At 40.2% G+C, this 26,250-nt stretch overlaps 1 protein-coding gene across 2 annotated transcripts in view; it reads right to left on the reverse strand.

The window, feature by feature from the left end:
• Positions 1-15,998: 15,998 nt before the first annotated feature.
• The window catches only part of LOC125262344 (butyrophilin subfamily 1 member A1-like), a 36,390-nt gene continuing 26,138 nt past the window's right edge, over positions 15,999-26,250 (reverse strand). The window contains exons 6-11 of one of the 2 annotated variants that reach the window (XM_048181066.1): positions 25,630-25,737; positions 23,657-23,803; positions 21,928-21,972; positions 21,221-21,247; positions 18,236-18,670; positions 15,999-17,891 (exon numbers count right to left, since the gene is read on the reverse strand). In XM_048181066.1, the coding sequence (XP_048037023.1) occupies positions 17,875-17,891; positions 18,236-18,670; positions 21,221-21,247; positions 21,928-21,972; positions 23,657-23,803; positions 25,630-25,737 (779 nt within the window). In that variant the 3' untranslated portion in view covers positions 15,999-17,874. Of the gene's footprint in view, positions 18,671-21,220; positions 21,248-21,927; positions 21,973-23,656; positions 23,804-25,629; positions 25,738-26,250 lie in introns of both variants that reach the window. The other variant, XM_048181059.1, reaches the window with a different exon arrangement.

A 26,250-nucleotide genomic window follows, 5' to 3' on the forward strand; every position in this document is an offset into this window, starting at 1 on the left:
TATGCAGGCCTCACGGAGCCATCGGATTTCAACTAAAATATCTTAATTTGTGTTCCGAAGATTAACGAAGGTCTTACGAGTGTGGAACAACATGAGGGTGAGTAATAAATGACAGAATTTTCATTTTTGGGTGAACTAACCCTTTAAAGCACTAATTCATATATTTTAATTTATATGCAATTATATACATCTAAATATAAATAACAGTATGTACTTAATTAAACTGCACATACATCATTTAAAAAAATCAAGCATTTACATTTTAAAATACATTATGCAACTATGCATTTAACAACAAATATGCATTTAAAACACTAATTTGTACGTATTTTTCATATGCAATTATATGCATTTAAACTTAAATTTCAGTATACTTTTTTTTGTGCATTTTGTTTATAAATGATTTACTCTATCGATGAATGTATCCAAACAGTTGCTCACATGTCTAATAAAACACATAATATATTAAAGTCTTTGGTGTTTTCATGGTTTCTACAAAATAAAATCAGAAATCATATAGTGAGTCTCAAACTCCATTGTTTCCTCCTTCTTATGTAAATTTGATTTGTTTAAAAGACCTCAGAAGAACAGGCGAATCTCAACATAACACCGACTGTGACGCAACAGTCGGGATCATTAATATGTATGACCCCAATATTTGCATGAAGATATTCCTCTATTTATCTGACCCCAAAACTTTTGAACGGTAGTGTATATTGGTACTAAAGATTTCTATTTTAAATAAATGCTGATATTTTTTTAACTTTTTATTCATCAAAGAATCCTGAAAAAGTATCACAGGTTATAAAATAATATTAAGTTCACATTTATTTATTTCAAAGCAGCTTTACAGAGAATGCATGTCAACGTTACAATTTAAAGAAGAATGCAGTTAGCAAATAATGTAATAATTTAGGCAATTAATTTACAAACACTGTTAGCATTTTACTTGAAGGTAGACGCAATGAGCTCCTGGAAAAATGAATTACATATGAACAATAATTAGGATATACAGAAATTTGGAAATGTGTATGTTGCATCTTCTGAAGTCCTCGCGGGAGTTGGCGCTGTCTCTTCACAGGTGTTGGTCATCTGAGGTCTTCATTAAGTAACACAACTGTTTCCAACATTGATAATAAATCAGCATATCAGAATGATTTCTGAAGGATCATGTGACACTGAAGACTGGAGTAATGGCTGATGAAAATTCAGCTTTGATCACAGGAATAAATTATATTTTAATGTATATTAAAAAAGAAAACCATAAGTTTAAAATGTAATAATATTTCACAATATTATTGTTTTTTTCAGTATTCTGAAATAAATGCAGCCTTAACGAGCATAAGAGACTTTGTTCAAAAACATTAAAAATAATAATGTTTCCAAACTTTTGACTGGTAGTGTATTTCCAAACAAGTCATTTCTAAGGATGTTAATTCTGATCTCATTAGAAATCATCACAGATGTTCAGTGGAGATTTTACACCAATCAGGATCTAAACTAACAAACGGATGAAAGACTGACCAGATGCCTGACCACTGCTAAATTCCACTCAGTTTAATCCATCACCTGAACTTCATAGCAAAACACACTCTGGGAACATCCATCCATCGTCACCATAAAGATCATTTTCATCAAATTTGGCATTTTGCCTCCATCTTTATCTTCTAATGGTTCTGTGTTGTCATTGATCACTTCTTCCTCATCTTCAGGCTCAATGAGACGTGAATGAGCTGAATCAGCATCCAGAGTCACATTCACTGTTAACATTCACTGTTGAATATTTACAGATGGTTATAAAATAAAATAATAATAATCTATTTTTTATAGTATTTTGCCAGAAATCCTAGTGACTTTACAGCATTAAATCTACTTTGTTGTATTAAGCTAAAATAATGTGATGTAATATTAGACCTATACTACTGTAATGCAATTAAATTTTACATAACTAAATAATTATCATGTCATATGGTAACTACGGTAACTTGATTAAATAACTTAATTATGATACAATTATTGACACCACAACAAGGACATCACCAAATCTGAACCCTGCTTGTGTTGATTTTATTTGTGTTGCTTTTCTTTATATATAGTTACATTTACAAGTTTAAATGTTTAGTTTGTTGTTATGGCACATATAAAATAAATAATAAATCATTGAACTCAAAAATTGTCATAAAAATGAGTAGTTTTTACTCACCCAAGTTTGTTTCTAAATGTGTGATCACTAAAACAGAAATAAAGTATGAAGTTAGAGTCCATAACAGAATTCATCAATAATGAGATACATTTTTAATATTAGTCACCACAAATCCAGAAAAAAACAAGAACAGTTTACGGTTACACTTTATTTTAGTGCCGCAGTTACATTGTAATTACTCAAATAAGAACTGGGAACTATTAAGTCAAGTCAAGTCAAGTCACCTTTATTTATATAGCGCTTTTTACAATGCAGATTGTGTCAAAGCAGCTTTACATTGATAACTGGTACATAATTTTTGCTGCACAGCAGCTCTTCAAGAATAGTGTCAATGCAGGCAGATCAAAGCACTGTTGAATAAATGTCAAGAATACTGTTGAATTAATTAACTACATGAATTTACTATAGAGTTACAGTTAGGGTTATGGTTTGGTTTAGGGTTAGTTACTTGTAATTATGCATAATTTACTGTTATTACTATAGTAAATGCATGTAGTAATGTGTAACTATGGCACTGTGAAATAAAGTGTTACCCAGTTTACATATCTCATAAAAATCTATAATCAATTTTATTTATTTCATATATGTGAATTCATATCCCTGACAGCAACATAGTGTTGTCGGCCCACATCTGGTCCGCATGTAAATCACATATTCCAGATGTGGGCCGGATCTGGACCACACTATGTTGCTGTCTCGGACATGCACTGTGTATTACTTAATTTTTTTTTTGTTGAATAGTAACGAGTGAATAATTTAAGAGCCATATAAAACAAATTCATCTTTTGGTGTCTTCTGACTCTGTAAAAGTTCATCAAGTTCTGCAGAAATTTCAGAATAAAAGTAAGAGAAAAGAACATTAAAACTATATCAATTTAATAAAAAAAAAAAAAAAAAACTACTGCAAATAGTATTTATAAATTATTATAATTTAGATGTGTTTATTATAGAATGTATTATCATCGCACATGTGCACATCTGGTAATTAAATAAATAATTTAAGTATATGTGCATACAGTGTAAACAATTTATGTGAATCTAAATTGCCATAAAATCAAATCTATCTTTAATTTATAATAAATAGGCAGTGTGTGTTAATTGTTTTGCACACCAAAGCAGAGTTCATAATTAAGGGATAATCTATAGATCTGCAGATGATTTTAATGTATGACAAGGACGCAAAAAAAAAAAAAACACGAAGCAAAACGGACCATGTTTAATTCTCCAGTTCTCAGTCTGTAGTAGATCATGTTATAGAAAAAAAATCAGAATAAAGACAAGAGAAAACATCATTAAATAAACAACATCACTATGGAAGCTGGTTTCCCCCAAGATGAAAAAAAAAAAAAAAACGTTTATATCTCAGAAATTGTGGGAAAAAAGTCTTAATCGTGAGATAAAAAGTCAAAATTACCTTTCCATTACAGAGATGGGCTTCCATATATAAAACACAGTGTAAATGAATTGCAGATCAATGACTTAATTAATTGATTAATTTTGAAGCATTATTGGTGCCAAAACGATCTACTGAGGCTGACGATGCTTTTGAGAAATGCAGTCCTGGTCACCAAATAATGATCTAAGATATACACTTTCCCTCATGAATACATATTTACTACACTGATTGACACACTTAGTAATGAATATTAATATATGAGCACGGAGAAAAATGACAACAAACTCCCAAGCACAAGAGAGAAATGCCAAAGAATATTTAATAGGGCTAATAATAGGTTACTTTTAATATGTTTACGAGCACTGCAGTCTCAAAATCAGTCTTTTGTCTATTAGAATAATCGTGTCGTCACGTTCAGATAGGCTACACCACTGTATCAGTGTCCAGTTTGCACATATAATTCATTTGAAGAAGACTTGATGAAATATGTGTGCATAACTACACCGTGCTGGTTCATGTTTAGTGCAGGAGAATGTGTGAAATATGTCTATAAAAACTTTATACACACATACTTTATTCTGTGAGCTATGAGCCACGTGGCTAGTGTTGTTAAACAATCACTCTGAAAAAAGCAAAATTAACGTCTCGGTTACAAAGGTAACCCTCGTTCCCTGAAGGAGGGAACGGAGAGGTACGTCGGACAGACCGACGAATAGGAATCTCGCTAGAGAGGCCAATCTACTTCGAGTGTAACTAAAACGAGCCAATGCACATTGGCATGCAATCATATGCATCAGCTGCTCGCCTCGCAGCGCGGGTATATAATGAGCAGCAGGTGCGTTGCATCTTCAGGTTTTCGCTGAGGAGCCGAACCGGATAGGCGGCAGCATCAGCGGGGTACAGCGACTGTGGCGACGGGACGTACGTCTCCGTTCCCTCCTTCAGGGAACGAGGGTTACCTTTGTAACCGAGACGTTCCCATTCAGTCGGTCACGTTCGACGTACGTCGGACAGACCGACGAATAGGAATCCCTACCAAAGCACCACAGGAGCTGCCCCCTTCCAGCGCTCTGTTGTAAGCCACCTGAACCCCCTTGCCTGAGGATGGTGGGACAGGGCTAACACAGAGAGAGTCGATCACTGCTGTTCCCCAAAACCCATTCAGTGAGACTATTGGATAACGCTGGGAAAGCGTACCCTTTCGCTGGGAAAGGAACGCTGCGGAAGCCACATCCTTCCCGAAGGAGTTATGTGGAGAAGTACATATGGACTAACCCTGTAGGGCTGTGCTACATATGGAAGAGCTGGGGTGACTCCAACCCGATGAAGGGTAGGTTCTCCCAGAGGGAAAGACACGGGCTTCGTTTAGGAGCAACCGTGTAACCAACCATATGGGATCCCCGTAGGGTCACACATATGGAACCCAGCCTAAACCCGGTTCTCAAGGATACAACGGAGTATAGGCCTGGCGCCAGACGCTCCGCCACATCGGCTGCCGAAGGGATATCGGAGGACTCGACAGGGTCTGCCTTGTAGGGACTCTCTGGAGAAAAGAAGCGCATTTAGCGCAGCAAGCCGACACTAAGCTGGGGCCTCTCCGTGCCTCTGACCTGTGGCGAGAACACGGGAGGAGACCGGCTCGACACGAAGGCTATAGTATCTAGCGAACGTGTTAGGTGTCGCCCAGCCCGCAGCTCTACAAATGTCTGTCAGCGAGGCGCCACGAGCCAGCGCCCAGGAGGATGCGACACCTCTCGTGGAGTGAGCATGCAACCTGAGCGGGCAGGGCACGCCCTGAGCTTGGTAAGCCAGGGCGATGGCATCCACTATCCAGTGGGCCATCCTCTGCTTGGAGACAGCCTTTCCTTTCTGCTGGCCTCCATAACAGACAAAGAGCTGGTCTGAGGTCCTGAGGCTTTAGGTTCTGTCTATGTACAGTCGCAAAGCGCAAACTGGACAGAGTAAAGCCAGGGCTGGGTCTGCCTCCTCCGAGGGCAGCGCTTGCAGGCTCACCACCTGGTCCCTGAAGGGAGTGGTAGGAACCTTGGGCACATAGCCAGGCCGGGGTCTTAGTACCACATGGCTATCACCCGGCCCGAACTCCAGGCATGATTCGTCGACCAAAAAAGACTGCAGGTCCCCTACTCTCTTGATGGAGGCCAATGCCACCAGCAGCAAAGTCTTCATAGACAGAATCTTTAAGTCTGCTGACAGCAAAGGCTCAAAGGGAGCAATCTGAAGTGCTCTCAGCACCAGAGTGAGGTCCCAAGAGGGTATGGAGGGGGGACGAGCAGGATTTAACCGTCTCGCCCCCCTAAGGAACCTGATGACCAGGTCGTGCTGACCAACAGATTTGCCATCTATGTGGTCGTGGTAAGCGGATATAGCAGCAGTATGGACTTTGAGGGTGGAGGGGGGACAACCTACGCTCCAACCCTTGATGCAAGAAGGAAAGCACGACTCTGATCGAGCATCTTCGGGGGTCTTCCCGGCGAGAAGAGCACCACTCGACGAACAGGTTCCACTTTGAGGCGTAAGCACGTCTCGTAGACAGTGCACGTGCCGAAGTGATGGTGTTAAGTACCTCAGGGGGTAAGTCACCTAGAACCTCCGCATCCCGTCCAAGGGACCAGACATGGAGTTTCCAGAGGTCTGGACACGGGTGCCAAAGAGTGCCCTTCTCTGAGAAAGAAGGTCTTTTCTCAGAGGGATGGGCCAGGGAGGGGCTGTCGTGAGGAGTGAGAGTTCTGGGAACCAGGTCCGGTTGGGCCAGTAAGGCGCAACTAACAAGACCTGCTCCTCGTCCTCCCTGACTTAGCACAGGGTCTGTGCAAGTAGGCTCACTGGGGGAAACGCATATTTGCGCAGGCCCCCGGGGCCAGCTGTGAGCCAGTGCATCTGTCCCGAGTGTCCCCTCGGTCAGAGAGTAAAACAACTGGCAGTGGGAGGTTTCTGGTGAGGCAAACAGGTCTACCTGAGCCTCTCCGAATTCTCTCCAGATCAGCTGAACCACCTGGGGGTGGAGTCGCCACTCTCCTGGCAGCGCAGCTCGTGATAGCTCGTCGGCCACACGGTTGAGCACACCGGGAACATGAATGGCGCGAAGCGACCTCAGATGCTTCCGACTCCACAGGAGGAGATGGCGGGCGAGTTGCGACATGCGACGGGAGCGTAGACCACCTTGACGTTTGATGTACGCAACGGTCGCAGTGTTGTCCGTACGGACCAGTACATGCTTGCCCCGAAGCAGGCCTTTGAGGCGGCTCAGAGCAAGGCGTACTGCCAGCAACTCGAGGCAATTGATGTGCCAATGCAGATGGGGTCCCGTCCAAACCCCTGAGACTGCATGCCCGTTGTACGTGGCACCCCAGCCGGTGGCAGAAGCATCTGTGAAAACCACAGCATGCCGGGACACTTGTTCTAGGGGCACTCCTGCCCGGAGAAACAAAGGGTCCGACCACGGACTGAAGGTTTGGCGGCACTCCTGAGTGACTGGCACCCGGAACGTGCCGCGCTGCCACGCCCATCTCGGAACTCGGCCGTGAAGCCAGTGCTGAAGCGGTGTCATATGAAGCAGACCGAGCGGTGTTACAGCCGCTGCAGCCGCCATATGCCCCAGGAGCCTCTGAAAGAACTTCAGTGGGACCGCTGTCCTGCCGTTGAACGTATTCAGGCAGTTCAACACCGACAGAGCACGTTCCTCTGTGAGGCGTGCTATCTGTTCGACCGAATCCAACTCCATACCGAGAAAAGAGATCCTCTGCACTGGGGCGAGTTTGCTCTTTTCCCAGTTGACCCGAAGCCCCAACTGGCTGAGGTGACTGAGCACCAAGTCCCTGTGTTCGCACAACTGATCCCGAGACTGTGCTAGAATGAGCCAGTCGTCTAGATAGTTGAGAATGCGAACACCCTGTTCTCTCATGGGAACAAGGGCTCCCTCCACGACTTTCGTGAAGACGCGGGGAGACAGGGCCAGCCCGAAGGGTAGGACTCTGTACTGATATGCTCGACCTTCGAACGCGAATCTCAGGAATGGCCTGTGTCGCGGAAGAATCGAAACATGGAAGTACGCGTCCTTCTGGTCGATCGCTGCAAACCAATCTCGGGGACGGATGCACTCGAAAATGCATTTCTGCGTGAGCATTTTGAATGGTAGCTTGTGGAGGCTCCGATTCAAAACTCGCAGGTCCAAGATCGGTCGTAACCCGCCGCTTTTCTTGGGTACAATGAAGTAGGGGCTGTAGAACCCCGACCTCAAATCGGCTGGAGGGACCGGCTCTATCGCGTCCTTCGCCAGTAGGACTGCGATCTCCGCACGCAGGACAGGGGCATCGGCATCTTTCACTGTAGTGAAGAGGACGTCCCTGAACTTGGGGGGGATGCCGGGCGAACTGAATCGCAAAGCCGACCCTGATGGTCCGAAGGAGCCAGCGAGACGGACTGGGGAGCGCTAACCCGGCTCGCAGAGACCGTACAAGCGGGACCAAAGGGACCACCGGTGTACCCGCAGCAGGGCAGCGAGGTGGAACACAGGGACGCGGCTCGGGGGGCTCTCTTTGTGAGGCGGCCCGAAGCGGCGTCACAGTGTGCTAGGCAACACTTACCTGGCTCCACGGATGGACAGAGGGAGCAGTCGAGGCTTTGGCTGCCCGCTGCTCGCTGCTGTCCGCTGGCGACAGAAGAGGGGGATGAGAGTGGTGAGGTTTTTCTCCTCCCACTGCTCTCCAAACCCTCTTCAGACCTGGAAATGGAGGAACTGCTCTTTTAAATTTGGGTACCGCTGCCTCTTGGGTCAGTGGCGGAACAGAAACAAACCCAATAAAAGGATTTACCACCCGGCCCTCCTCCAGGGGTGGAAGAGCAGCCCCACCCATCTCTGGGTCGCCCGTCTCAGGGGTGATTCTCACCAACCACTTAAACAGCTGCAGAGACGGGAGGCGTCATCTCCCTGCAATGGATACAGCAGAGCCTGCTGGGCCGGAGTTTCTTGCAGGGGACGACACCCTTGGCGACGAGCAGACTGAGGGGTGGCCCAAGAGGAACTCAATGGTTTGTCATGGGAAGCTCCCCGATCCGCTACTAACTGAGGAGAACCGCTGGGCTCAGTCCTCGACAGTGTCACCGAAAAGGCCACCTCGTAAGATGGGAGCATTGAGAAAGCATTTAGCTTGACAACCTCTCACACCTCACAAGGTAAACCAGGGGGCACTTCTGGACCACTGAGGTGGACATCGTCTGGCTGAGGGCCTGCGCCGTGACTTTGATCACGGTTAGTCAACAAGCGCAGCTCAACCCCAGCACAGAACTACCCTCATGCAAAAAGAGTGCCTTGGCCTCACATGCAGGGTGGGTGTGGTCTGTGTACAGCCACCCCATCCAAGAGGGTAGTGAGAGAGGAAAAACTTATGCAGATTCTGGCACCTTTGGCATTCCATATTTATGGCACCAATATACCCCCATACTGCCAAGTTTTCTATGCACATCTGGAAGACCCAGGAAAGCATGGCTGTAAACTCCGAATCTGAGTCAGCATAAGCACACACCATTACAGTGGGCAGCGTCACCCTCATTTCCAGAGCATAACAGCACTCTCTCCGATGCTGCAATCGACGTCTGTCCCTCAGCTGGAGCTCTGAATGAAATGCTAGGTTCCCCTATGAAAAGGACCAGCAATCCAATCCAGAAACTGCACAGCTTGCAATGCGCTAGAGAGGGAGGGGCCCTAGGGGGTTGGTTTCCCGAAGGAACCCCTCAACCTCATGTCACCCAAGCCATATCAGCAAAGTAGACCTCTTCTGGTGCACCAGAGAGGGCGCTACAATGGAGATTATGCAAGGGAACCGCGCATCTAGAGCGCCGAGCGAGCGCTGGGTTGCCGTGACAACCCGCGCTGCAGCCCGGCAGCTCGACGGCACACGACACGCAGAGGAGCGAGAGGTTTGCTCTCGTTGATCTCCACGGTCTCCCAGAGTGTCGGACAGACCCGCGGCTGTGCTTTTACACACAAGCGGCAGCTGTCCAACAACAGAGGGGACTCAAGCTTCCCGGAGAAAGAAGAGTCACGACCGGCGTGTCCACGTGATCATGTTCTCATATGAAAACATGAACACCCACGAACATCATTTCAGCACGCGCCCAGACATGTGAAACGGTGATCGTGGCCGTCAGTGAGGACAGGAACGACCGCATCCAGAAACACAAGTAGGATGTCATCTTTAAAAAGACGCGAATCTACTTGTGTAAGCTCTTTCAGGGACTTTACTCTTTTAGAAGTGCTGAATCACGCAGGGGAACGGCCACCGCAACACAGACAGGGATTGTGTGCAGCCTGTCGTGTGCTCTCTCTCTCTCTTTGAAGGCGTACCGGCCGTGAGAACAGCCTTCTGACGCTGTCAAACAGCTATTTGCTCAAAAACGGCAACCGAAACAAAAACAGAAAAAGAGAGGACTTCGACCCCGCTGCTGTGCTGTTCACCCGCACTCGGAAAAAAAGAGAAGTTCAACCAAAAAGCTTGACTCGTCTTCTAGCAGACACTCGCTTGCAGAGAACAGGAACAAACACCGTTCGGCTCCGAAGCGAAAAGCTGAAGATGCAACGCACCTGGTTTGACTGATTTGGATGTTGTGTAGGAAGGGCGACAGTGCAGCACTTTAAAGCAGGGGTCTCAAACTCGCGGCCCGCGGGATGATATTTTGTGGCCCCCCACTTGACATCAAAGTTTAGTGTTAGTGCGGCCCGCGAGTTATTCTGAAACGCACCTTTTTGCTGAGTCGTTGCGTATGCCGCGATCGCTGCACTTTTGTTTTATTTTGTTATCACTTATGGGCTACCATAGATCTCGTGACAGCTTTCGGCGGCGTTTGTTGTCAATGGTTGTCAAGCCAACCGCGAAGTACTTGGACATTCCGGCTCTTTTTCGTGAGCCGGCTCGTTTGACTCAGCTCGCTGAAAAGACCCGGCTCTTTTAGCTCACAAATGGCTCTTTAAAAAATAAATGTTTTAACTATGACTTTGACAGGTGTGAAAACAATTCTAATTAAATTATTAAATGAACTCATACTCACAATGTCTCACAATATCTTTAAAAATGTATTGATTTGTTATGAAAAAAAGAATACTATTAAACATTTGCATTTAAATTACAACTTTTTAATGTATAGAAACAACATTCAAAACAAATACAATCTGAATCTGAACAACATAATAAAACCCATATTAAAGAAAAATAAATTAAACTGATCCCTCTTTTTCTCTCTTCCATGTTATAACCAGCATGCTATGCATGTCACTAGTTATGTATAATAACTAGCACACACACACACACACACACACACACACACAATGCTGACCTTATTTTTATTTTATTAGATATTTGCTTTCAGAAATTACACTTTGTGTGAGTTGGCTCGCTCCTGCAGTATAACTGGTTGACGCCGCGGGATTGACAGGAACAGAATGTGAGGCTGAACAGACAGTCGAAACGAATGTGTGCGCCTTTAGGCCTATATCATTTTTTTTATTATTGTTCTTTGAATTAGTATATTATTTTAAATAAAATTAAAATGATTAATTATTTCATTATTACATGACGATTTTTTTTTTTTTAAAGAGTCGGCTCTTCAGATATACAAGCCAGCTCGCAACGTTCACCTACCAGCCGGTTCATTCGCGAACGACCCATCACTTGTTGAAACGTGTGTGACACCAAGTGAACGGAAAATATATGCTATCACCCAGTTCCAGTCATGTCGCTCTCAAAACGTGCTGTGAAGAGAAAGGTTGGTGACGAGCACAGGCAATTTCAGGAAAAGTGGGAGACAGAATATTTTTTTGTTGAGCACAGGGGCACCCCTACGTGTCTCATATGTACAGAGAAAGTTGCGGTGTATAAGGAATATAACATCAGACGTCATTACTCAACTAGGCATGCTGAGGAGTATACAAAATACCAGGGAGATGAGAGAAAGAACCGGGTTGCCAATCTTAAAAAATGTCTATTGAGGCAACAAGAGTTATTTAGGAAAGCAAAAAAAGAGAATGAAGCAGCAGTCGAAGCTAGCTACACGGTGAGTGAGATTATTGCTAAGGCCGGAAAGCCATTCAAGGAAGGCGAGTTCATCAAAAAGTGTTTGTTACTAGCTGCAAGTAAAGTCTGTCCAGAAAAGAATGATCAGTTTAGCAAAATCAGCCTTTCAGCTAACACAGTGGCAAAGCGCATTTCTGACCTGTCAGAAGACATATATGTTCAACTTCGTGAGAAAGCCAAACGTTTTTGTGCATACTCTGTTGCTCTTGATGAGAGCACGGACAACACTGACACTGCGCAGCTCGCAGTATTTGTCCGTGGTGTTAATGACAATTTTGAATTGATCGAGGAGTTGCTCGCTGTGATTCCAATGCATGGTCAGACCACCGCTCAGGAGATATTCCGCCTGCTGTGTGGTGCTATTGAGGATTCTGGTTTGCCATGGAAGAGGTTTGCTGGAATAACAACTGATGGAGCGCCATCAATGACAGGAAGGAAAAATGGACTGGTGGCATTTGTTCAAAGAAAACTGGAAGAGGAGAATGTGGAGGAGGCCATTGCTCTGCACTGCATTATCCATCAGCAGGCCCTTTGCAGCAAATGCCTGAGGTTTGACAATGTGATGTCTGTTGTTGTAAAATGCATCAACCATATCAGATCTAGGGGCTTAAAGCACCGGCAGTTCCGTGCCTTTTTGGAGGAAATAGAGTCAGAATATGAGGATGTGCTCTACTTTACAGAGGTACGTTGGCTCAGTAGGGGAAACGTCTTGAAGAGGTTTTTTGAGTTGCGTGCAGAAGTGAAAGTCTTCATGGAGAAGGATGGGATGGCTGTTCCTCTGTTAAGTGATTCCAAATGGCTCATGGACTTTGCTTTTCTTGTTGACATCACACAGGAACTGAATGTACTGAACAAGAAGTTACAAGGCCAGGGGCAGCTTGTCAGTGCTGCCTATGACAATGTGAGAGCATTCTCCACAAAACTTGTGTTATGGAAAGCCCAGCTCTCTCAGACAAACCTCTGTCATTTCCCTGCATGCAAGGCACTCATGGATGTGGGCACACCATTCAGTGGTGATAAGTATGCTGATGCCATTATGAAGCTACAGGAGGAATTTGATCGTAGGTTTGCAGACTTCAAGACACACAGAGCCACTTTTCAAATTTTTGCTGACCCCTTCTCCTTTGATGTGCAAGATGCTCCTCCTGTACTTCAAATGGAGCTCATTGACCTGCAGTGAAATTCTGAACTCAAAGTCAAGTTCAGGGAGGTGAATGGAAACACAGACAAGCTTGGACAGTTTTTGAGAGAATTGCCACCCACCTTCCCTGAGCTCTCCAGGATGTTCAAGCGGACCATGTGCCTTTTTGGTAGCACCTATCTATGTGAAAAGCTCTTCTCCACCATGAACTTCAATAAGTCAAAGTACAGGTCCAGACTTACTGATAAGCATCTTCAAGCCATACTGAGGGTTTCAACTGTTTCCTCCCTCAAGCCAAATGTCTCAGCTGTGTGAGAGGAAGCGCTGCCAGGTCTCTGGCAGCAAGGAGTAGGCAAGAGAAGCCTATGTTCCGAAGAACCGTTCATGTTCATGAAAAAACGTTCAGAAAGTAATGTTCAAATTCAGAGGAACAGTTCATGTTTGGAAGAAATGTTAATGTTGAAGAACTGTTAATAATAAAGATTGAGATGATTGGATCAGTTGTGCTCCTTTTTTGTGGAATACTTGATGCGGCCCAGCCTGACCCAGACTCTACCTCCTGCGGCCCCCAGGTAAATTGAGTTTGAGACCCCTGCTTTAAAGGAAAGGAACAGAATAAGGGATCATGTTTTCATAATTGTTGGAGGCCAAAAATGAGAGTAAAACTCTATTAATCACACAGCCCTAGTCATTAAATCAACTTTGAGAGAAAGGGGGGCTCCTGGTGGTTCAGGGGTCTCATGCAACATGTGTACTTTGCCTATAGACCCCTTAAAAGTTTGTAAACATTGCAACGTTTCCTGGTGGGCGGGGCTTAGCTGGAAGCAAAAAGAGACGCTGGACTCAATGTTGACAAGCGTAAGCTAGCATGTTTTAGGAGGGATTTATTAAACATAGATGCAGAAGAAGGTTCAGAACTGTCCGAATATGTACAGTCACTGACTCTGCGGGACCGTAACAGCTATTTTTGTAAATTAACTTAAGTTTTGGATATTTCCTAGACAACATATGAATTACTTTCGGGTGGTTTGGGGAATTTTGTCAAGGCTTATTGTCTAATGTATGTAACCTAACGCTGGGCTAACTATGATTATGGCTAGCAATGTGGATTATTTTAAGAGACCATTCAAAGGATGGCACACATCTATCGCTGTATGTTTGTTTAACATTTAAGCTAGCTAGTGCGCTGAAAGTTGGCGACTTTTCACCTATAAAACAGAAACGTGCTGATTTGTACTAGATAAAACCAACACACCATTACATATGCATCGATTATTTTACCTGATATGAAGTGTGCACTGCAAACACGAGTATTATTTATGATCGTCTCCGTCCAGTCTGTACGCCGTATTGCTTTCAACCACAATTATCTTTTTGATTTCTGTGAGGGAATGTCTGCCGAGATCTGGTAAAACTTTAGTTTTGAACCAAAAGTCCTGTTCCTTCTATTCTGGCAGCCAAAAACACAACAAGACGACATTTTAAAGTCAAAACCTCAAACTTTTAGCGCGCCCGCTATTAGTTCTTATTTATGTTTTGCCTCCAGCTAGAGCGGTGACGTCACAGTGACGTAGGCGATTAAGGGGTCTATAGGAACCTCCTACTAATAGTGTCCCTGTCCTGAAGTGCCCTTCAAGGGTGCAAAAATGCAGTTTAGAATTTGCTCAAATTGTTCAGATCTTAAAGACATGGTGTGGCGCTGCGCTTCTCGTGTGTGTGACCCCATTCTGGATTTTCACTGTAAATTAGTCTTCAATCAACAGTTTAACTCGCTCCTCTCCTCAACAAACAGATATAGACCTATGAAAATTTATGTTTTTCTTGTCCATTGCTAGATTGCTATAAATTTGTAATGATGCTAAATCAGTTTATTTTAATAATTCAAATATATGGACTAATTATGACTCTGAAAGAAAACACACAGGCAGCTGTTGATATAGAAATGAACACAACTTTCTCACACATCTGATAAACTGTGCTCTTATTTCAGTGTTGTGTATTTCAACAAACTCTTTTCTTCAGACATTCAATTGAACAAGTTAATACGGAAGAGGATTAGGGCCAAGCAATAATAAAAAAATAAAACCATCTCGAGATTAAAGTTGTTAAATTTCGAGAAAAAAACTCTTTAAATTTCGAGAACAAATTTGTTAAATTACGAGAACAAATTCATTAAATCTCGAAATTTAATGACATTTTTCTCATAATTTAACAAATTTGTTTTCGTAATTTAACGACTTTTTTCTCGAAATTTAACAACTTTAATCTCGAGATGGTTTTATTTTTTTATTATTGCTTGGCCCTAATCCTCTTCCGTAAGTTAAAGAGGGCAGCCTTACAGAACAAAAATATATGGGAATATACTGCAAAATATAATGCAAGATATTACATAATTCATTTCCATATATGGGAAACTAGTGCTTATATTTTTCAATATACTGAAATATATGCATTGACCATGTATGACTATATTGATACATATGAAACATTTTGAAAGGAAGACAGAAATAGCATTACATGTAATATTCATAAAGTTTGATCCTTTGTTGTGTACGTATATTGCACATACATGTTCCCATTTAAATGTGAATGTTTCTACACACACAGAATGAGTTACGATCAGTGGTTACAACAGACTTCTGTTTCCCAGCATGCTTTGCTTCTGACTGTTAAAGGAGAGTAAATGTTCAAATTAAGTGTTATTTCATGTGTTTTGCTCAATATTAATATAGATGGAGATCTGTTAGTGTTTAATGTCCTGTTATTTTGGAATTTAAAAGGTTTTCTGGTATGTGTGAGTTTTTGGGGTGACCATTGTGCTGAAGAGTCGAGCTTGAGGTTAGATTGACAAGTGGATAAACACCATTAACACTTACATCCTTATCATTACACATTAATACTTTATTTAAGAAGTAAAGTCTGTATACACTCTTCAGCACAGTAATAGTCTCTCTGATAAATACTTCAGTATGCAGGTGTGTTTGTGCTGTTGATAACTAGTGTTGGGGATAAACAGTTTAGGCTTTTACCCTTGAAACCAGATATGTTGAATAAAGACCCGGAGTCAAAGTTTAAATAAATTATAAATTGAAGAAAAATTTAATGAAGAATAGTTTGCAGTTTCATCAGCAGAAGCCAGCTTCAAGTCTCACAAGGAGTTTTTAGGCCGCCCCGCGTACATTCACATTTCCACAACAGTTATACTCTAACAGAGTCAACTAACTACGTCATTAATTCAGGTTGAATGATTCTGATTGGCTAAGAAAAATAGACAAGATTAGAAATTTTCCACACGTGGACAGATAATAAGAAGATCTCCTTTCGTCACGATGCTGACGAGGGGACTCTGGATTTAGGTACTAGTTATCTTTTTGGGGTCATGACATGACGTCTGCTGGTCTCGAGCAGAGAGACAGTTGTCCAACAGTACAAAAGACCTGCACAAAACACTTAGCGCACATACACAGATACACATGATTCACTGCTTCTCCAGGGCTGAAGTTGATCTGAGCTCTGCTCTGAGCAGGAAACTAAAAAATACTGATAACATGTACTTTTCTCTCAGTCAGAGGTACAGACAATATTCAAACTTATTTTCTAGTGTTTGAAAAGGAAAAGAAATGCTTTAACATACGTTGAAAAAGTCATTCAAATAATTTAACAGAAAGATATATGTTGATTAATAACTTAAAAGATATATTTAAGTGGCAGTGGATTCCAGAATCCATCCCTTCACTAGCTTGAAAATATAAAACATTTAAAATGTAAATAATTATATAAGAAATGTATTACATAATGTATTTTTCTATATATGTTTGTTTATACATGAATAAATATTTATGCAATATGCAGTACCATATCTGATCATATATAACTCTTTATATTATGTATTATATTACTGAATATAAAAGTACATAATATGTTAGTAAATATATTGTCACATATTTTTCAATATATAAAAATTGGTAATTCCTTATGTATTATTCAATATATTGTAATATTTTTACACAATATATTATTCTGTTATTTTAAAATATGCTGTTTTATCATGTCATATATTGATCATTCATATATAGGGAAATATATTTTCTTTATGTAAGGACAAACTTTATTATTTAACTGAACTGTGCAATAAACACATCTTTACATGAGTGTTTTCTAGCGTATTTATTCAACTGCTTAGATAATGTCAACAGTGTGACCCATTTCAGAGCAGCCAAAACTTAAAATAAATGAATAAATAAAATCAGTCAGAGCTATAGACGAGTATCTTCATATTTATTTACAAGTAAAGTTTTATCACTGTCTTTGTAACATCCTAAATCTTTCTTTAGAAACCTGTTTTTCAGCATTTCTCAGGGCTGTAAATGTTTCCTTGTATATAATCGTCTCGGAACACAAAGATAATCATTTAGTCCTGATGAGAGAATAAATACTGTGAAACACAAAGACTGAAAACATCTCAACATTTTGATTAATAGAAAATAAAAACGGTTAGAAAGACAGAAATTCCCTTTTTGGTGAAAGATTTTCTTAAGATGAAATTAAATGAATAATAAAAAATGAAAATCAATAATAAACTTGATGCAGTGAGTAAAACATGTCACACAAATGAAATATCTTATATTTGAGTTTGTTGATTCCAGTTCTGCTCAATCTGGACATTCATCAACAAACACCAAACACTGCTGAAGGAGGAACAGTTACTGAACGATCACTTCATGATGCTCTTCATTCATCATCTGATCCAGATCTGAACATTATTCATGATGAAGTAAAGCCTTTATCTTGTACAGAAATTCAAATGTATATTTAAGCATGATTTATATAAAATCACAAGGAGATCTCTGGAGTATGACAGGAACTATCATTGAGTATCACAGGTATAACAGTCTGAATCCACAGTCGAGGCAGAGGAAGAGTGACTGTGAGGAGTGTGATCTTATAGATCTTATGTAGCTCCGCCCCTTTTCAGCACTGCACACGTTGTCTTTTGACTTCCGGATTGTATTTCCATAGCGATCTTGCGTATTTATGAATGAACTGCTCATTTAAAATCTGCTGCTGCAAAAACAGAAGTTCAAAGACATTATAAAGATGGCGGCGCGCTTATTTCTCAGGTGCATAAGGTCTATTAGAGGAGATGATGATCAGTGATCATGTGACTGTGAACACTGAGTGATGGTGATCATGTGACACTCTTTTGTGTCCACATTTCTGACTGATAGTGTAAATAATATTTAATATTTATTGATGTTACACTTTTTATTGCATCTCCTTTTATTTCACCTGATCATGTAAATTCATTCACTGATCTCATTAATCACAGATGATCAGTGGTGTGGAGTTTTTATTCGACTCAAACCCCAAACAAACAAATGGATAGAGTTTCCCAGTGAAAGACTGACCAGTGAAAGAGTAGATATGAGACATGGACTCAACATCATAAAGAGAGACGAGACGCTTCTCATAATCCACAAACACCCCGACCCTCTGAGGATTCACTGTCAGAGAAAGAGGGACATATGAAGGATCACGAGCCACATACTTCCCATATCTCAGACCCACAATCCAGTATCCATACAGAGGACTCAGACTGATCATCCAGCCCTTCCTGTTAACAGATTCTTTGGCCACTCCTACATCCCACTCAGTCTGATCCTTCACCTGAACCTCAAAGTAAAAACTCCCTGAGGAGAATCCGTCCTTCCCAAGAACACCAAGATTTTCACTAAACCTGTCTTTTCCATCTTCTTTCCGTCTGTTTCCATATTTCACTTGTTTCCCATCATCAGACACGATGAGACGAGGATGAGCCGAATCAGCATCCAGAATCACATTCACTGTAGAAAATATTGAACATTCAGCTTTACTGATGAATATAAAATAAAATAAAGACAATTATTTATTTTTATAGGAATCATAGCAACTTTACCATATAAGCAAAAATTAAAAAAAAAACTGTATTAATTGTAAACTAGATAGTAAAGTCTGAAGGTTTTAAGTTTGAACTAAGCTTGAAGTTGCTAGGGTGTTCTGTATAGTTGCTAGGCAATTGATATGCAGTTGCTAGGGTATTCTGGGTGGTTGCAAGGGTTTTGCTATGCAGTTGCTAGGGTGCTCAGCATGATTGCTAAGGTGTTCTGCATGGTTGCTATGCAGTTGCTAGGATGTTTTGGGTGGTTGCTAGGCAGTTGATATGCAGTTGCTAGGATATTTTGGGTGGTTGATAGGGTTTTACTATGCAGTTGCTAGGCAGTTGATATGCAGTTGCTAGGATATTTTGGGTGGTTGATAGGGTTTTACTATGCAGTTGCTAGGGTGCTCAGCATGGTTACTAAGGTCTTGCTTTGTGGTTGCTATGCAGTTGCTAGTGTATTCTGAGTGGTTGCTAGGGTGTTCTGCATGGTTGCTATGTAGTTGCTAGGGTGTTCTAGATGGTTGCAAGGTGTTTACCTGGGTGTTACTATGCTATTGCTAGGGTGTTCTGGGTGGTTGCTAGGCAGTTGATATGCAGTTGCTAAGGTGCTCAGTGTGGTTTCTAGGGTGTTGCTATGTGGTTGCTAGGGTACACTGGGTGGTTGCTAGATTGTTGCTATGTGGTTGTTAGGGTACTCTGGGTGGTTGCTAGGGTGTTGCTGTGTGGTTGCTAGGGTAATCAGGCTGTTGCTAAGGTACTTGGGCTGGTTACTAGGGTGTTGCTATGTGGTTGTGAGGGTATGGGTGGTTGCTAGGGCATTGCTAGGAGGTTGTTAGGGTGTACTAAGTGGTTGCTAGGGTAATCTGGCTGGTTGATACTGCATTGCTAGGCGGTGGGTGATTGCTAAGGTATTCTATTGGTTGCTATGGTGCTGCTAGGTGGTTACTTGAGTGTTTTGGGTGGTTAATAGGGTGTTGTTAGGCAGCTGCTAGCTGCCACAGATGGTTACTATGGAGATTTTAACCTGTTCTTAGCATGTTTTAGCACATAGCTAGGCGATGCTAACATGATTTAACATGTTGTTAGCATGGTGCTAGCACATTTTGACTTGTTTTTATGATGTTTTAATAATTACAGTATTGTTCCGATGTTTACTGTAAGATGATGTTTTTTTCTAGGAAATACATCTGAAGAAATGGGTTTGTCTTATATTCAGGGTCTAGACTTCAACATGTTAATAATACACCTGCAACAACAGGGGGCGCCAAATACAAGTAAAACGAGTGTGTCGCCCAGAACTGATAAACACAGCACAGTCATCAAAAAACTCTCATTAAACAGACAAGAAATACAGTGTCAGAGAAAAACGTTAGAAGATGTCAAGGCCAAAACGACAGTCTTAAAAACACTAACAGTCAAAGAGAAGCTTACAGCGGTCCTAAAAGAGATTGATGGTGGGTGTGTCGGTGTGTGGTCGAGGGAAGAAATGAGGGGCTGCAAATAACCATCGCCAAAGAGCTGAACTTACTCACCAGCGAGCCTCTCCTTCTTATTTCAGCTACATACTGACTCACTTTCCTGTCGGATTCTTTGAAACTCCGCGCCAGCGGACACGCACCGTAATGATGCGGCAGAATGGATTAGCATTAAAGGGATAGTTCACCCAAAAATGAAAATTATCCCATGATTTACTCACCCTCAAGCCATCCTATAGGTGTATATGACTATCTTCTTTCAGACGAACACAATCAGAGATATATTTAAAAATATCATGGCTCTTCCAAGCTTTAGAATGGTAGTGAATGGGGGGCGTGTTTAAAAACAACAAAAATAATGCATCCATCTATAATCAAAGTAACCCATATGACTCCAGTCCAGTTTTGTAAGAAAAATATCCATATTTAAAACTTTTTAAACTAAAATAACTAGCTTCTGTCGGACGACCGTATGCAAGTAATGAGTAATCTGAAGCGATGTATGATGCAGGATGTAGGAGTATTGTAAGTTTAGACGTCTCTCACAGTTTAAACAAATAGGGCTGTGCAACAAACTCAAGCTCCTCTTCTCTTATATCGAAATCCTCTGACATTTCTCTTTAAAAATGACCGTTTTAAACTTCTAATTCGTGACAGGTGATTTATTGCGCCTCCGTGTTCATCTGTGTCTCTCGCGCACAGTTGAGTTTATTCACATTCAAAGATATTCCTTTGATGTCTTTCAATGTAAGTCTATGGAACTTGTTGCTAGGGTGCTCTAAATGGTTGCTAGGGTGTGGCCTAATAGCCTCACAATGATCTTGAGAGACTGATTGGTTGCTGAGTGAAATGAGCTCATCTCCTTGTCTCTACTGTGATCCAGTTATGTTCAATACACATTTCCTATTACCATAGAAAACACACTTCCTGTTTCATTGGGAAATTAAAATTGTTTGAATAAATAATTATGTCATAAAACATGAACAGTTTTTACTCACCTCTGTGTGTTCTTAAATGTGGGAGAGCTAAAAACAGAAAGTGTGAAGTTCATAAAAAAATTCATCTTTAGATCAATAATGAGATCAATCATTTTAATTGATACACTTTACACTGTTTACAGTCGTGCTCAAAAATATTCATACCCTTGGTAAATATAACCAAAGAAGGCTGTGAAAATAAATCTGCATCATTAATGCTTTTGATCTTTCATTTAAAAATTTACAAAAATACAAACATACCCTTTCATTCAATACTTTTTGCAACCTCCTTTTGCCAAGATAACAGCTCTGAGTCTTCACCAATAATGCCTGATGAGTTTGGAGAACACCTGACAAGAGATCAGAGACCATTCCTTCATAGAGAATCTCTCCAGATCCTTCAGATTCCAGCTCCATGTTGGTGCTTCTTCTCTTCAGTTCACTCCACTCATTTTCCCCCCATTTAAAATTATTATTCTCCAATGAAAGGTTGTTTTTTTTTTGTAGATTTTTAAAACAAAAGATCAAAAGTATTAACGATGCAGATTTATTTTCACAGCCTTCTTTGGTCATATTTACCAAGGGTATGAATAATTTTGAGCACGACTGTATATCTTATAATAAAATATAATGTATACATATATGGATGCACAGTGTATTCATTCATTGATTTGTAAAACAATTCAAAAGTAGTTCATATTTTAATAAAGCCATAAAAACAAATTCACCTTTTGGAATAATAATCTTCTGACTTTGTAAAAGTTGATCACGTTCTAAAGAAAATAAAGAAAAAGATGAGAAAATAACATTGAAATTACATCATAATTATAACTCTGACAAATAATAAGTTATAATAATTTAGTTGTTTAAACACGGCAAAAAAAAAAAAAAAAAAAAAAAAATGTGTAAAAGAAACGGTGAACTGCAAACGTTTACCATTAATGGAAAAAACAGTCAGAGACCATCAACTGAAGTGACATGTTTAGACTGAAACAGGAAGAAGTCAAGCTGACCTTGAACTACAAAAATGTGCTTAAATTGAACATTAACAGTGAAATATATAAGCACAGTTACAGTTCTCCTGTTGTAATTCATTTAACAGTGTATTACTGTAATAATACTGTGAGTGTATATTGATATTGATTAATATAACTTTAAAATACAAACCTGTAACCAAATATAACCATATAAACATCAACATTAACACCTCAAACTAACCATTAGCAACAGCATGTTGTGAATTAATTAGAGTAATAACAGCAATAACAGAATGTTTAATTAATTGTCATTGATAATAACAGATAAAGTTTAAATTGCCATTTATTAGATTGTTCAGCTTTAAGAAAAGTCTACCCATAATGCATAGTGAGCAAGTGAGAGTGCGCAGAAAGAACATGTGACTGATTCAATGTGTGTGCGCTGCATCTGTGTGATCCAGTTCATAAACTTCAGTATTTTAATTCAACTTTATTTTAATTCAAGTCGTCAGTGGTCATTATTGCTTACTAAGAAGAAAAGACACGACACAGCAGACTTGTAAGGAATAATTGATGACGGGCCGCTGAATTATTAGAAAAATGATGCACACCTGAAGTGGTAATGTGGTCACGACGTGAAGCTGAGCGGCTGTTACACCTTGGGTGAGTATTATTTCTGTAATAATTCAACGGCCGGAGCCAATTATTCCACTTTTACTACAGTCACGCCTCAAAACATTGTTCAGATGATGTATTTCAAGACGTTTGTCAGGTTTTTGTCCTTGTTCTTCTGTAATTTCGTTCACACAGAAACGTGCATTTTTCCATTCCAATGCACTACTTTTCCATTGTTTTCCTGTCTAAACATGCACTAGACGGACGTGCAAAACCTTTGCACTCGCAACACTTCAAAGTTTGAAGCTAATTTTGTTCAATTTTTCAGAAAATAAGACTTCAATACAGTCAAGTAAATGTATCTTGATTTAATGATGTTTAGATATTTTTACTGGAAAACAAAAATTCTTTTTTTTATAGCAGTGCATCCAATTTAATTCATTTGTGTATGTGTGCGTGTGTGTTTTATTTAGTTTTACTTAATTATATTAATGTATATTCATGGACATCTCAGGTTCAACTTCATGACATTTACCTTTATTTAAGGAAGAAAAAGAATAATCCTGTTTTTTCAGTAGTCTGAATGTCTGTATTTTTAAGGAAATTTAGCAGTTTTATAAAAAAGTGAAATCAGTTCAATCATTTTCTCTGTAAAAATGCTTTTTTTTATGGTGTAGGATGTGTTAACATCATATAAGTGTATCTGTGACTGAATAAATATACATTACAAATATACAAACCCAAGATATACACAAAATTAATTGATATAGTAGATATTAAGATATTATTATTAAGTAGATGTTTTATGGCTGAAAACACACTTTAAATGAATAATTAATTAATAATTTAATAAAGACAAATTCACCATCTTGTATTCTGTTCTTCTCATTTTGTATTCTGTTCTTCTCATTTTGTATACTGTTCTTCTCATCTTGTATTCTCTTATTCTCATCTTGTATTCTCTTCTTCTCATCTTGTATTCTCTTCTTCTCATTCCGTAGCTGAATGTGTTCTGAAGAAAATTCAGACAAGAGAAAAAAGAATTCAGTCAACAGAAGCATTAAATTTGAATATAATCACAAGATATACACTAAGATATACACAAAAGTATGTGAAAGAACATATTTTGATTAAATATTTTGCGGATGAAAACAGACTGGACATTAATACTGAATTAAATGATTTAATAAAGACAAATTCCTCATGTTGTATTCTGTTCTTCTCATTATCTAGTTGTTTGTGTGCTGAAGAAAATTCAGAATAATTACAACACTATATATAATATGACTATATACAATGATGCCAACTGTTCCTTTGTGTTATTTAGTGGGGATTTTACAAATTATTATCGCTATTATTTTGTAATTTTACATACATTTGTAAATGTAATTTAAGAAAACAGAAAAATACTGCATGAATAATGTAAAATTAGAATTACTGTAATTTGTCATAAATGGCCTAATACTTAAAAGAGAGAGAGATGAGACATAATACTTAAGAGCTCAAAAGAATATCAATGAATGAAGGTTTATGACTGGGCAAGCGCTTTGAGACCTGTGTTAATATTAGAAAAGCTTTCCAGCACTGGAGAGAGATAAATGGGAAGTAGGGCTGAACGATTATGGCCTAAAATCAAAACCTTGATTAATTGAACATTTTACCTCGATTACGATTAATGAATTTTTTTTTTCTTTTTGGCCCTCATAGTTCACTTAGTTCATACCATCTCTCTATTAATTGTGAAGCTGTGGGTTGTAAATAGTTCCTTCAAAAGTAGAAAAATATATGCTATGGTAAGTTGAGTTTCTAGGCTACTTTAGTGATAAATCACAGGACAGTGCTGACAACTAGTCTCTGCGTTCCTCTCTGTGCGTGTGATCTTCACGTTTTATAAAGCTACAGTTTGTATGAGTATTCGTGCCACAATGCAGTTGCGTGAACACGGTAGCTCGATATAATAATACACATCCGATCGTCTAATGTCCAAACCGGCAAACCTTAAAACAAATACAACTGACAAAGTTTAGTGAAGACGCAAGGCTCATCGCTCGCGCGACATCACTATGTTGAACCGGCGTTCACCTCCGTGTTGCTTTTATGCCACTGTCTGGACGGGGCGGAGTCAAGTGGATACACACACTAGTATGTTTTTAAGGGGGGAATTATTAACAGGATTAAAAAACAGAAATAACCGACATGGGAAAATTACGTCGGTTAGAGGTTCTGAATTTCGAGTACTTTTCGATTAATCGTCCAGCCCTAATGGGAAGGCCTGAAAACAGACGCGGAGGCTGCTTTGATTGCGCTCCACGTGTGAGTAACGCTGTGTTTAAGTGTCATTATTGTCTGGAGCTGCTGGCGACTAATAATGAACTCTTGTTTGTATTTACTCTTTTGTACTGTATGTTAATTTTTTGTGCTTCCTTGTCATTCGTTCATCAACTGCGCTTTATTTTTCGTGAAGCATTTTATTGCCCGTCATCTGTGATAAACAGAGCAGGGTGGTTAGGATTGGAGGGAGAGTTTTGGAGGCGGAGCAATGAAGAGAGGGGTGTTTTTTTTGGTTGATTTCAAATATCAATAATGTCCTACAGTGTTTCTGAAAAACTACTTACCCTACCTGTAAAACTGCAATGTTCAACCAAGGAAACCAGCCAACAAAGTTTTCATCATACATTGATATTAAACACAATACACAATCATTTTAGATGTGGTGGAAATGACATTGTTCACAACTTTTTTTAATAATAAATGATTGAAAAATGACTAAAAATAAAATAAAAAAATATTCCCAGGCTGCCTTATTTAGTTAGATATACATGAAAACAAGAACTGTACCTCTGTATTTATGAGCAAACGCAGCGATCAGTAATCCAGCAATCACACTGAGTGCAAGAAAAACTGAACTCAGGATCACTGATGTCCTCCAAGAAATAAACCTATTATCTGCAAAACAAAGTAATTAAGCACATTAACGGTGGGTTACACCAATAAGGAGTAAGTTTTAATCTAGATTAAATCAAGGTTTGTCTAATAATTCTGTTGCACCAAACCTTTAAACCTTGCTCTAAAAAGTACCTTTAGTGTTTTCAGTGATGTGCAGCCTGTACATATCTCATATCTGTTCACATCTCAAAAAATGTGTTTTGGGGTTTCATGACCCTTTAAAGCTTTTGTGGTGGGGTTAATAAGTTCCCTCCCCAATATTTAGAGTGACAGCCTATAAGCACTCGATTCTTGTCAATTTAAAGACTGCGATTATGCCACCTGGAGATGTGTCATTGCTAGCTCCGCCCCTTCAGGTGCGTGAGCCTCCATTCAAAGGTATGTTTAGCTGGGTGGCCAATGTTACTGTGCATTTACGTGCTTTAGTAAATTGTATGTTTATTGTAGCTGGAATAGAAAGAGTTGAGGCTTCACGGTGGTGTGCAGGCTGTGATTACCCCCAGGTAGGTCGAA

Source organism: Megalobrama amblycephala, linkage group LG1 (genome assembly GCF_018812025.1).
Source record: "Megalobrama amblycephala isolate DHTTF-2021 linkage group LG1, ASM1881202v1, whole genome shotgun sequence".
Classification (NCBI taxonomy): Eukaryota; Metazoa; Chordata; class Actinopteri; order Cypriniformes; family Xenocyprididae; genus Megalobrama; species Megalobrama amblycephala.